Source organism: Pollachius pollachius, assembly GCF_949987615.1.
Source record: "Pollachius pollachius genome assembly, chromosome: 10".
Classification (NCBI taxonomy): domain Eukaryota; kingdom Metazoa; phylum Chordata; class Actinopteri; order Gadiformes; family Gadidae; genus Pollachius; species Pollachius pollachius.
Window position 1 is genome coordinate 299845 of NC_136943.1, and position 12717 is coordinate 312561.

Consider the following 12717-nt stretch of genomic DNA (forward strand, 5'->3'; position numbering starts at 1 on the left):
ACCTGCACTGCAAATCCAAGGAGAGCCGTGACGTGGTGTACATGCAGAGGATGGTCCTGGATGGGACTCGATGCTCCTACAAGGACCCCCACAGTGTGTGTGTGCGGGGGGAGTGTGAGGTGAGTGTGTGTCTCTGTGCGTGTTTGTGTGTTTGTGTTTGCATTGATATATGTGTGTGCGTAGGCTAGTGTTGCATGGATGTGTGTGTGTGTGTGTGTGTGTGTGTGTGTGTGTGTGTATGCATGTCGGTGCATGGATATGTTTGTGTGTGTGTGTGTATGCGCATGGTCCTTGAATATGTGTGTATGGGCATGGTGCATGGATGTGTGTGTGTGTATGAATATGCGTGCATGGATATGTTTGTGTCTTGTGTATGTGGGTGCCTGTGCACATGTACAGGCGTGTGTGTGTGTGTGTGTGTGTGTGTGTGTGTGTGTGGATACATGTCTGTGCGTGGTGTTTTTGCCGCCCCCTGTCTTCTCTCTGAGCCAGTGTCCCTCCACCAATAGAAAGTGGGCTGTGACGGCGTGGTGGGGTCGTCCAAGCAGGAGGACAAGTGTGGCGTGTGTGACGGGGACAACTCCAGCTGCAAGACCTTTAAGGACACCATCAACCGCAGCGCCAAGAAACAAGGTGCAGCACCGGGCTCTCGTTCAAGCGGTTAAAACCCTGGTCTAAATCAGGAGGGCAGTGCTAAATATGGGAGATAACCCATCATTTTCATCATCATAGGTTTCCTTTGTTTTGAATCCGGTGCCCAGCCAGGCCTTTTCCCTAGTCATTCTAAGCTAAACATCGCCCCCTAGTGGAGGACTTGTCACACACGGTCCAATGCGTGAATAATAATACATTCTACACGCTATGGCAATTGGGGGGAGGGCTATCCCCTTAGATCTGACTAGACAAACGAAAACCTTCATCTTGACGCTGCCTGTGTGCTGAATAAAAATGTGTCATGACCGCGAAGCCGTCTAGCCGTCACTTCTGCTTTCCGGTGGCTATAAAGGGAAGAGAAACTGAAACCTAAAGTAGAGGCTTTTCATTGGTTTAACAAAGGCTTTGAGTCCAAGCTCTGAGCCGAGCGCTGGGTGACTCAGAGTCTAATTCTGTGTTTCATTTCAGGTTTCCTTAAAGTTCTGGAGATCCCCACGGGAGCCAGACATCTCCTCATCCAGGAGTGTAAAGCCAGCGCACACGTCTTAGGTACCCAGCCCACTGTGTGTGTGTGGAGAGTGTGACAGGGAGTGTGCCTTCCAGCATGTGTGTGTCAGTGGGTGCGTTTGTTTGTGTGGGAGAGAGTTAATATAATGTGAGAGTGGAGTGAGAGATTGCTTCTCAGTCTGTGTGTGTGTGTGTGTGTGTGTGTGTGTGTGTGTGTGTGTGTGTGTGTGTGTGTGTCTGTGTGTGTGAACGAAAACAGCACCATTGTGGAAGTGCATTCCATGAGTTGTGCTCTGCTCCCCTCCCAGCGGTGAAGAACCTGGCGTCAGGGATGTTCTTCCTGAACGGGGATAACGATTACCCAGAATCCCGTTCGGTCATAGAGAAAGGCGTCGAGTGGGAGTACGGCAACGACAACGACATGGAGACGCTGCAAACCAACGGGCCCCTCACGCACGGAGTCCTCATCATGGTGCACGCACACACACACTCACAGTAGGGCCCTCACCAGCTAGTCTCACAGATGGGCCTCCTGGCTGAACGGGCGTTTCCATTGGTTCCGCTCCGTATTTGTTTAGACCGGACATGTAGCCGGAGTCAGGACTTTAAAGGGGCTGTAAGTGCGAACAAAATCTGGGACGAGCGTTCATTTACCAGCCTATTAGTTTACAGATTAATGAGATGACATGAGGATTACACTGAGACCACGTGTTCTTGTTTTGCTCTTTTAACGAACTCTCTGTGTGGTGGTCCACTGGTTCACACACACACACACACACACACACACTTCTGCACACACAAAAACACACACCCTACGAACCGATTGGCTCTAGATCGGCGAGACGTTTGATCTAACCCCCCCCTTCCCGCCCTCAGATGCAGCTGCACGGTGACGAGGACGTGAACCTGTCCTACAAGTACATGATGAGCGTGGACCCGGTGATCCAGGACAACATGCTGGTGGAGGACGCCGCCTACGAGTGGGCCCCCAAGAGGTGGTCCTACTGCTCCAAGCTCTGCGGTGGAGGTGGGTGGAGCCGCGGCCCTCCGGGGCCTTTAGATACACTGTCCTTACCGTTCAGTAACAGCTTCACAGTTACAGTTACTCAGTTACAGTTACACAACTACAAAGTTACAGTAACACAGTTACAGTTTCACAGTTATAGTTACACAATTAAAGTTACACAATTACAAAGTTACAGTTACATAGTTACAGTTACATAACTACAAAGTTACAGTTACACATTTACAGTAAAACAGTTTCAGTTACACATTTACAGTTACACAATTACATTTACACAACTACAAAGTTACAGTTCCACAGTTACAGTCAAACAGTTACAGTTACTCAGTTACAGTTTCTCAGTTACACAACTACAAAGTTACAGTTCCACAGTTACAGTAAAACAGTTACAGTTACTCAGTTACAGTTACTCAGTTACATAACTACAAAGTTACAGTTCCACAGTTCAAGTTCCACAGTTGTGGTTACCATGCGTTTGTTTCTGACGGACTCTGACCTGTGCAGGTAAACAGTACCTGCGCTACGGCTGCCGAAGACGGGCGGACAGTAAGATGGTTCACAAGACGTCCTGTAACAAGTCCAACATGAAGCCCAGGGGAGACATCCGGGACTGCAACCAGAAGCCCTGCCCCCCCCCCATGTAGGCCCCGCTCCGGTCACACATTCACATTACCCCATTAGTGTCAACATAACCTACCAGCTATTGGTTATGCTAATTCTAGCTAGAAGGATGTGAGTCACCAATCTTAGCACTTTAAGTTTTTGATCAGTTTCAATTGGTTCGTGTGGTGTTTTACATCTCTACATCACTTCTCAGTTTTGCCGAAATATTTTAGTTTTTTTATGCCTCTCGTTTAATATTGCATTACTTTTGAATTTCACATCTCCAGAGGTTAGGGGCCAATTGAAGGATTCCCCATTAGGCGGGCTGAGCCCCAAATAAGATTGAAATAAGAATTGAACAAGCCAAATGCAATGGATTATTTTTTAGGCTATTGGCTAGGGGGAGGACGACGAGGTTGGATAGGGTTGTATACTCTTGTATGTACACATTTCTAAATGTTATAGGAGAACGTGCCGATTGCTCCTTCTACTCCTTCCAGACACTGTTTTCATTCAAACCCCCATCTGAATGAACACCCCCAACATCCGTCTGAATGAAACCTAAACAAAAGTGTTAAGCTTCGATTTAGAAATCACAAGAAGCGGCTGGAGGGCTGAAGGGCCAGCGCTCAGCGAGCGAGGCTCAGGCCCTGGACAGCGTCTGAGGCCCAGGGGTCCGGCTGAAGGGCCAGCGCTCAGCGAGCGAGGCCCAGGCCCTGGACAGCGTCTGAGGCCCAGGGGTCCGGCTGAAGGGCCAGCGCTCAGCGAGCGAGGCTCAGGCCCTGGACAGCGTCTGAGCCCCAGGGGTCCGGCTGAAGGGCCAGCGCTCAGCGAGCGAGGCCCAGGCCCTGGACAGCGTCTGAGCCCCAGGGGTCCGGCTGAAGGGCCAGCGCTCAGCGAGCGAGGCTCAGGCCCTGGACAGCGTCTGAGCCCCAGGGGTCCGGCTGAAGGGCCAGCGCTCATTGAGCGAGGCTCAGGCCCTGGACAGCGTCTGACCCCCAGGGGTCCGGCTGAAGGGCCAGCGCTCAGCGAGCGAGGCCCAGGCCCTGGACAGCGTCTGAGGCCCAGGGGTCCGGCTGAAGGGCCAGCGCTCAGCGAGCGAGGCCCAGGCCCTGGACAGCGTCTGAGGCCCAGGGGTCCGGCTGAAGGGCCAGCGCTCAGCGAGCGAGGCCCAGGCCCTGGACAGCGTCTGAGGCCCAGGGGTCCGGCTGAAGGGCCAGCGCTCAGCGAGCGAGGCCCAGGCCCTGGACAGCGTCTGAGGCCCAGGGGTCCGGCTGAACGTCTCTCCTCTCTGCAGCTGGGTGACCGGGGAGTGGCAGAACTGCAGCAAGTCCTGCGGCAAGACGGGGCAGCAGTTGCGCTCAGTGAGCTGCGTGCAGCCGTCGGACAACAACACCACGCGCTCCATCCACAGCAAGCACTGCAACGACGACCGCCCTGAGGCGCGGCGCAGCTGCAACCGCCAACCCTGCCCGGCCCAGTGGCGGGTGGGGCCCTGGACCCAGGTACCAGCTCAGAGCCCTCGACAGGGGGGGGACCTCCAGCAGGGGGGACACCACCAGCAGGGGGGACCTCCAGAGCGGAAGGCCTCTGGATCGCCGGCCGGCGGTGACCCCATGACCCCGGCTGGCGTGGCTCGGCCAGCGCCACGTAAAATAAGAAGATAGATTCTAGGAGCTCCCACAACCGTTTAATTATCGAATGACTTCAGATTTATTGATGCTCCTTGATTATTGCAAAATGTCGATATATTTTGACCTTTTGTAGGTTGTTTTTTTGTTATTTTTTAAATGGTTTTTGAAAGGCCACCTGTAGAAAGCATTGCTAATTACATCAGAATAAGAACCACCCCAGGTTGTGATATTTAGCGTGTGTGTCTGTGTCTGTGTCTGTCTCTCTGTGTGTGTGTGTGTGTGTGTGTGTGTGTGTGTGTGTCTGTGTGTGTGTGTGTGTGTGTGCGTCTGTGTGTGTGTATGTGTGCAGTGTTCGGTGATGTGTGGTAACGGGACCCAGCAGCGCCAGGCCCTGTGCCACACCAGGGACAACACCATCGGCCTGTGTCTGGACAGCAAGCCGGACACCATCCGCGTCTGTCGCATGGACCCCTGTCCCAGTAAGCCCTGGGGCCCGCACACACCAAGACCTAGGACTGAACCCCAAGCATGGACACGTCCGCTTCAAAGGGATATTATCTAGGTTGAAGTTGGGTCACATAACACAATCATAAGATCTGGCTACTGATGATGGTTCCTTGTATTTGGTTGTCTTAACGTTTACTGATTGAAATAAAATGATAAGCGTTATATTCCAAAGGACAACATGTTACAGACACCTTGCCCGTCTGGAAACCCAGCCTCACCGATCCTCCTCCTCTGCTCCTCCTCGCCTCCTCCTCCTCTCCTCCTCGCCTCCTCCTCCTCTCCTCCTCCCCTCCTTCCTCCCCCTCCTCCTCCCCTCCTTCCTCTCCTCCTCCTCCCCTCCTCCTGTTCTCCTTCCTCTCCTCCTCCTCTCCTCCCTCTCCTCCTCTCCTCCTCTCCTCCCTCTCCTCCTCTCCTCCTCGTCTCATCCTCCCTCTCCTCCTCCTCCCCTCCTCTCCTGTTCTCCTTCCTCTCCTCTTCCTCTCCTCCTCTCCTCCTCTCCCTCTCCTCTCCTCCTCTCCTCTCTCTCCCCCCCCTGCAGAGGGCTCGTCCGACCTGAACAAGAACGGCAACATCCTGATCCAGTGGCTGTCCCGGCCCAACCCCCACTTCCCCCTCCAGAAGACCAGCTTACGTAAAACCTCCGTCTTTAGCTCCCAGCCCGGCCTCTACAGCGGCGAGCGCAGCTGCATGTCTCTCTGCTGGGCGCTGCCTGTCTCTCTGCTGCTCTGCCTGCAGGGCTGGCCCCGCTGGGCCCCCTGAGGCCCCGCGCCTCCCGCCTGGCTCGCCCGTGGGCGAGCGGCAAAGCTTTCGCTTCTCTTAAAAAATAAATAAGGGGGAAGTTGGGTGTGGAGAGGAGGGGGGGCGGGCTGGTGTGTCTCTCTCTCTCTCGCACTCTTTCTCTCCCCCTCTTGTGTCTCTCTCAATGTCTGAGATGACTCTAACTGTGGTAGACCTCCGGCCCCTGTGTGTGCTGGTTGGTTTTCTCCCTCTCTCTCTCTGTCTCTCTCTGTCTCTCTCTCTGTCTCTCTCTCTCCCTCTCTCTCTCTCTCTGTCTCTCTCTCTCCCTCTCTCTCTCTCTGTCTCTCTCCCTCTCTCTCTATCTCTCTCTCCCTCTCTCTCTATCTCTCTGTCTCTCTCTCTCTCTCTCTCTCCCTCTCTCTCTGTCTCTCTGTCTCTCTCTGTCTCTCTCTCTCTCTCTCTCTCTCTCTCTCTCTGTCTCTCTCCCTCTCTCTCTATCTCTCTGTCTCTCTGTCTCTCTGTCTCTCTCTCTCTCTCTCTCTCTCATCATTTAAACTTTGAAGCGCGAGGAGCGCAGCGGGAAGCGGCGGACGGTCTGAGCGTGTTTTTTTGAAGCGTTGGCTTCTCTGAGGTCGGCCGGGGGTCAGGGATGAGGGCGGGAGCACGCGGCCGTCGGACAGCGGCGGCCGCCGGGTTTTTTCCGGGCTCGCCAGCCGCGAGTCGTCATGACGCGTCACGGGGCCACCGCCCGCCCCAAAGTGCGGTCGTGCTTTTTTTTTTTTTTTTTTTAGGGAGGAGACAGGTGTGTTGAAATTATACTAAAAAGGTATATAAATATCTATATTGAAAACAAAGAAAAAAACGTTAATAAAAACAAACAAAAAAAATTCAAGCTTTATGGTGAATGTGATCTTGTCACAATGAGGACATCTTTGCTAAAAGTGCTCATTCCACCTCCTGGTCCCATTCTGGGGTGAGGGTGGCTGCCCTCACTCACTCTCTCACTCCCTCGTTCCATTCCCCCATGACAGGAACTCAGCGCAGGGAACGGGAAGTGACACGTGTGAAGACCTATTGATACTAGGGGGGCGATGAGGGGGGGCTGATAAAAAAATTGAAAATATATGAAAAAAGAGGGAAGGGAAAAGCAGGGGAAGGAGCAGAGTGCTCAAGGCTACTCTTCATCTCTCCTCATCATCCGCCCATCACCTTTTTCGACTGTTATACTGAAGTTCAATAAATGCAGCTTATTTGTGCTTGCAGACTTTAAACGAATACATCTATGAATATATTTGTATTTATATATACCTATAAATCTAAATCTATATAAGTCACAATAATATTACTAATGTTTTACCATGAATAAGCTGTAGCTTATTTGCCTAAAACCTTTGGACTGCTAATGATCGCTTAGATCCTTGACTGTTATGTGTATTTTTTTATTGATTTTACATGAATACAGAAGAAACTATTTAATAAGGGTAAAGTGTGTGGGAGGGGAAAGACCTATATTATGCAGGACCTGGTCAGTAATCGCCTCTCCATTCTCTCAGATGGATCACCGGGCTGTTCTTCTTGTTTTATTAATGGGATAGGATCACATTTTGTCATGCACATTTGCATTCCTCACCTGTGTGTGTGTGTGTGTGTGTGTGTGTGTGTGTGTGTGTGTGTGTGTGTGTGTGTGTGTGTGTGTGTGTGTGTGTGTGTGTGTGTGTGTGGGCCTGACCATATCTGTATTATGATGCGTAACTTGTATGTTTCTGTATGTGTGAGTTTGTGTGTGTGTGTTTGTGCATTTGTGTGTCTGTGTGTATGTGTATTTATGTCCGTCTATATACGTGTATGTCTGTGTGTGCCCTTGTGTGGTTTGTGTGTGTGTGTGAATGTATGCGTCTGTAAATGTGTGCGTATGATTGTACGAGTGTGTGTGTGTGGGGGTGTGTGTGTGTGTGCGTATGATTATGCGAGTGTGTCTGTAGGTGTGAATGTTTGTGTGTGTGTGTGTGTGTGTGTGTGTGTGTGTGTGTGTGTGTGTGTACGTGCACACGCGAGTGCACCTGTAAGAGATCCTTATCATCCGGGCTTCTAGACATAGCGATCAGATACAGAAATACCTCATAAACCTTGATTTGAGAGCGTCCAATCTCGTTTTTACTTTGTGATGAACATTATCCACATGAACAATGCCTTATCTTGGATTGAATGTAATGGCATTTATCTGTGAAAGAGATGGCTTTACTCATTCAAAGTTTCACTCGGAATAGAGGCAGCTTCAAACCAACTTAACAAACTATCACCCGGCAACCATCAGACCTACCGAGGTGACGTTGGACTGAGTTCCAACTACTGGGAAGGGTTTACAAAGGGCCTAGGGTATGGAAACACATGGCATCTAGAAAAAAAGAAGCACTTCAGACTTGTCATTGTATTGTGATCACATATTTCTGTTGTGACGATGTAGCGAACTATCCAAGGTTTCTCCTGGAGTTGGATCGCAAGAGCCCAAGCCAGACCTAGCAGTGCGATACTGTATATAACATTGGTGTTGACTGTATTTAATAATGTTCATGACTGTTATCTTCTTACTTATGAGGGGCGGGAAAAAATCTATACTATTCTATACTTTGGGTAACTGTTTCGTGGCTTCACTGGCCTGCTGCGTGGGGCGGGCTAACGTTTGGCTAACGTTTGGCCAACGTTTGGCTAACGTTTGGCCAACGTTTGGCCAACGTTTGGCTAACGTTTGGCCAACGTTTGGCTAACGTTTGGCCAACGTTTGGCCAACGTTTGGCTAATGTTTGGCTAACGTTGGGGATGCATTCAGATGGACTACGTGCACTGCGTCTATATGCACTTTGATTTATCAGGGAAATTTATTAATGTTTTGTAAATGTTTCATATGACACTTAATGTGCCATTCCAGTTTTTACATTGTCAAGGAAATTATGTATTTTATTTAGGCAAATACTATCATTTATGTACACTCGTCATTTATTTTCTCAGTCGAAAAAAAACTGATTGACTGGTTGATTTCCAAGTAATGAAGTGTTTTACCAAAGTAACTGTGAACTTGTACCTTTCGATACAGTTGAATTATTTTTCTTAACAAAATAATATATCTATATATTGGGTTTGGGTCGTACATCTCATTGTTTCAGTTCCTGTCAAGTTGTATCAATAAAACGTTTGAAAAGTGAACTCAATCTCTCCTTGAGGATATACACTACTATTACTACTACGTATCAAACCAGCATGGTCAGAGTATAACGCCACATAGAACTGATAATAGAGTGGTAATGAGTAAAGAAACATGTCCACACCTTGACTCTATTTCTGTTTCACCACTCTGGACTCATTCTTTGGTGTTTTCTAGTCTTTCCATTTTACCTGTCTTTCTTTCTTGCATTTTCTGCTAATAGATTGGCTTCCTTACCTCTACTAATACTTCTATCTATCTACGATGTGCAAACCCATGCTCACAAACTCATGCACCAGGAAACAAAAAAAAAAACAAACACACAAAATCAAGCAGACACGCATGCAGACACACACACACACACTTACACACGGCCTTCCCAAAACCGCACCCAGTCTCAGCTCTCTGTGTTCCTTCCCCCAACAGGTCAGCGTTGCCATGGAGACCGAACGGTGTTCTGTCGCATGGACGTGCTGAGGCGCCGCTGTTCTCTGCCTAGCTACCAGCGCATGTGCTGCAAGTCCTGCAGCAACGCCACCCTCCTCGTACCCTTCTCCACCGCCAGCTCCGCCCCCAACGCCTCAGCTCCGCCCGCCGTCACCGCCGCCCATCCCACCAGTAGTCCGGGCGTTGTGCTAAGCACCTCCACCACCTTGACCCCCACCATCACCGCAACATTGTCTCCCATTCCATCTTCAACCTCCAACTCTTGGACCGCGACCCAAACCCCCCTACCCTATGCCTCGTCAACCAGCTCCTTAGCACCTGGAACCTCTGCTACCATCAGCGCCACCAAAGGCACCACCAGCTTTCCCCCCATTGCTAGCACCATGCCCACTATTCCTGGCACCAGCATTCCCACCATTCCTTGCACCATTCCCACCATTCCTGGCACCACCAAGCCCACCATTCCTGGCACCAGCATTCCCACCATTCCTGGCACCATCACGTCCTCTATGGCCTCCTCCACCCTTAGCTTCACGACCACTTCCCTGCTGATCCTCACTGGGCGCGTCCCTACAGGTTCAGCACCGCTCGTGCCTCCACCTAATGTGGAGGAAGGCCCTACACGCCTGACACCAATGACCACTACCCTGGCCACTACAGAGCTAGTGCCCCAAAGCACCGCACAGAGCCAGGTCACCGTCCCAGCGCGTCCAAAGAAGAAGCCTAAGGCGAAGAAGGACAATAAAAAGCCCCTGTTGCCCAAGAAATACGGTGTTCCCAAGAACAAGACCAAGAAGGTAGTTCCAGTCAAGATTAAACCGACAAAGAATATTTTGCCCAAACGTGTGATAAAAGAAATGGTCACACCGTTGACGACTCACAAACGAAATACTTCATCAAAAGTAAAGCCCAAAAAGAAAACTGTGCAAAAGACCAAACTTCCCAAAATTGCTAAACCAAAGAATACCCCGAAATCCAAAACCAAAGTGGTCACCAAGAAAGATGGGATCAAGAAGATCTCCAAAGAGAAAAAAAAGCCTCCAAAACAGAAGAATCCAAAGAAGAAAATGTCTCCAATCGGCTCATACTACAGCACAACCACGATGAACCCCACCAGCCCAGGGGATTATCATTTCTCCACCATCTCCTTCAGCGCAACCCTCTCCGCCAACACTCCCAGCACGCCTCCGCCCCGGTCCACCACCAACGTCACCATCGTTCCCAACATCACAGACACGGCCAGCGAGCATCCACTGTGGCACTTCGACCGCAGCCATCCTGAGACCAGTACTCCCAGCATGCTTCACTTTGACGAGGTCATAACAGCATCCACGGGAACCGTTTACTTTGACGACGTTGCGACGCCCAGTGGTACGATGTCTGCGGCGTTCCCGGACTCCGGCGATGCCACGGTGTCGAGCGGGACCGTCCTCTACGACGACGACGTGGTCACCATGCAGAACCTCTACGGTGACGTCGCCATAGTGACCGGTGGCACCACGGTGCTGGAGGACGGCCTCACAGGGTCCATCTCCCCCGGTTACTATGACGACGTCACCGCGGGTTTGACCACGCCCCCTTGGGCAGGCGACCTTTCGGAGGAATACATCCCGGTCCGGGTTCCCCTTGTTCCCGTGACGGCCGTACCCCCGGCGGTTACCACCACCACCGTGGCTACCACAACAACAACAACAACAACAACAACAACAACGACAGCCACACAGAGGAGCGAGCAGAGGAAGGAGGAGAACAACTCGGTGGAGGACGTGGAGTACGGCCGCGTCGTCGGCGCGGACATCGGAGACGTCTCCCGGAACAACCAGATAGGCCGGCGCCGGGTCAACTTCCGGGAGCGGACCAAGAACAAACGCATCCAAGAACTTCTGGAGGAGAAGCGGAACTTCCTGCTCCGGAGAAAGAGGGGGCAGGCGGCACAGTGACTCGTCGCCCGCCGCCGTTTGGTTTTGATTTCTCTTATAGAGATAAACCTCAGACTCGCACTCTAAAGACTCTTTGGTTCAAACCTGGTGAAGCCACTATCTGACCAGCCCCCCCCCCTCCCTCCCTCCCTCCCCTCCCCTCCCTCCCTCCCTCCCCTCCCCCCTCTCTCCCTCCCTCCCTCCCTCCGTCCCTCCCTCTGACCAGCCCCTCCCTCCCTCCCTCCCCTCACTCCCTCCCTCCCTCCCTCTGACCAGCCCCTCCCTCCCTCCCCCCCTCCCTCCCTCCCCTCCCCCCCTCTCTCCCTCCCTCCCTCCCTCCCTTTGAGCGATGTCAATGCTTCTAAACAGGGCTAGACAGAAGGGAGACAGTCCCGGTTCTCTTCATGGGAAATAAATAAGGTACTCCGCTAAGATTCAGAAATCAAAGGCAGATACAGATGGCTGCAGGTGTCTTTACGAGGACTTAAAAAGCAATAGAATATGCGATGAAAACAATTAAATGTGACCAGTTTGACTGCCACCATACTTACCTTACTTAAATACTGAACACCTATGAAAAAAATGTAATACAGTTGGCATCAAAATCTTAACAGAGAATCTGTTATCTCCTCACATAAGGTTTGTAATATATCAGCAAATATCCTTACATTGGAATTCAGGCCAGCCCAAGACAGCAGAGAAACCGGGGCAAAAAAGGTATCTAAATACCACTCAGGGTCATGGTAAGAGACGGGGTGAGCCAGCTCCTTCTCCCTGTCTTACCACCCACAGGGAGAAGGATTCATGGCTCAACCCCGACGTCGCTTCCAAATTACACAGGAAGACCGTGAGATTTCAAATGGAGACAGTTGTCTCGCTGTTTATTGTCTATCATCTGCTTCCATAAGTATAATTTAATTTCTGTTTCTTAAGAAGTTAAGCATCATAATGATTATAAAAGCGTTATTAGCTTTGGCTAGCTTTGAATTTATCTATAGCATCTTGATAACTCAATAAGCTAGCTTGGGGGTTTATGAAGAGTACAGAGGGATTTCGTATACAATATATGTACATAAAAAACAGAACTTAATGTTTAATATATATTAAAGTTTTAAGTGCCTGTGGTATTTTGCAAATAAGAATTGTGGTTGGTCTTTTTTTCTAATGGTTTAAAACAAAGTGTTCATTTTCCCAGGTAATGCATGTACAACATGAGATTTGTATTTGTTGACTCAGAAGACGTCATTGCACATCATGCAATCGGCCAAGTGGTGTCCGTACATTAGTGACCTCTAGAGGGAAATAGAGGTCCTTGTTTTGTCTAAAAGGACCATGGCCAAAGAGACAGCAAGAAAAGCATGATGACAAGGACTTGGCTTAAGCTAGTCATGTGTTTGTGTTGACATGGCAGGAAACATCTAAATCCATCTCCTTCATCTATAGCCTACAGCTTAATCATGTCAACCATAAATCATTCTCACTGTT

General features: G+C 50.4%; 1 protein-coding gene across 1 annotated transcript in view; it reads left to right on the forward strand.

Annotated features, from left to right (window-relative positions):
* LOC307081556 (uncharacterized protein) overlaps positions 1-12382 on the forward strand; it is a gene marked incomplete at its 5' end in the record, with an annotated part of 18259 nt that extends 5877 nt beyond the window's left edge. Inside the window, 10 exons of the mRNA XM_079744809.1 lie at positions 1-119; positions 510-633; positions 1123-1203; positions 1470-1633; positions 2038-2188; positions 2690-2825; positions 4086-4293; positions 4772-4901; positions 5468-5560; positions 9293-12382. The exon at positions 1-119 is cut by the window's left edge and continues 15 nt beyond it. Of these exons, the coding sequence (XP_079600935.1) occupies positions 1-119; positions 510-633; positions 1123-1203; positions 1470-1633; positions 2038-2188; positions 2690-2825; positions 4086-4293; positions 4772-4901; positions 5468-5560; positions 9293-11253 (3167 nt within the window). The 3' untranslated portion in view covers positions 11254-12382. The remainder of the gene's footprint in view (positions 120-509; positions 634-1122; positions 1204-1469; positions 1634-2037; positions 2189-2689; positions 2826-4085; positions 4294-4771; positions 4902-5467; positions 5561-9292) is intronic.
* Between the last annotated feature and the right edge of the window lie 335 nt (positions 12383-12717).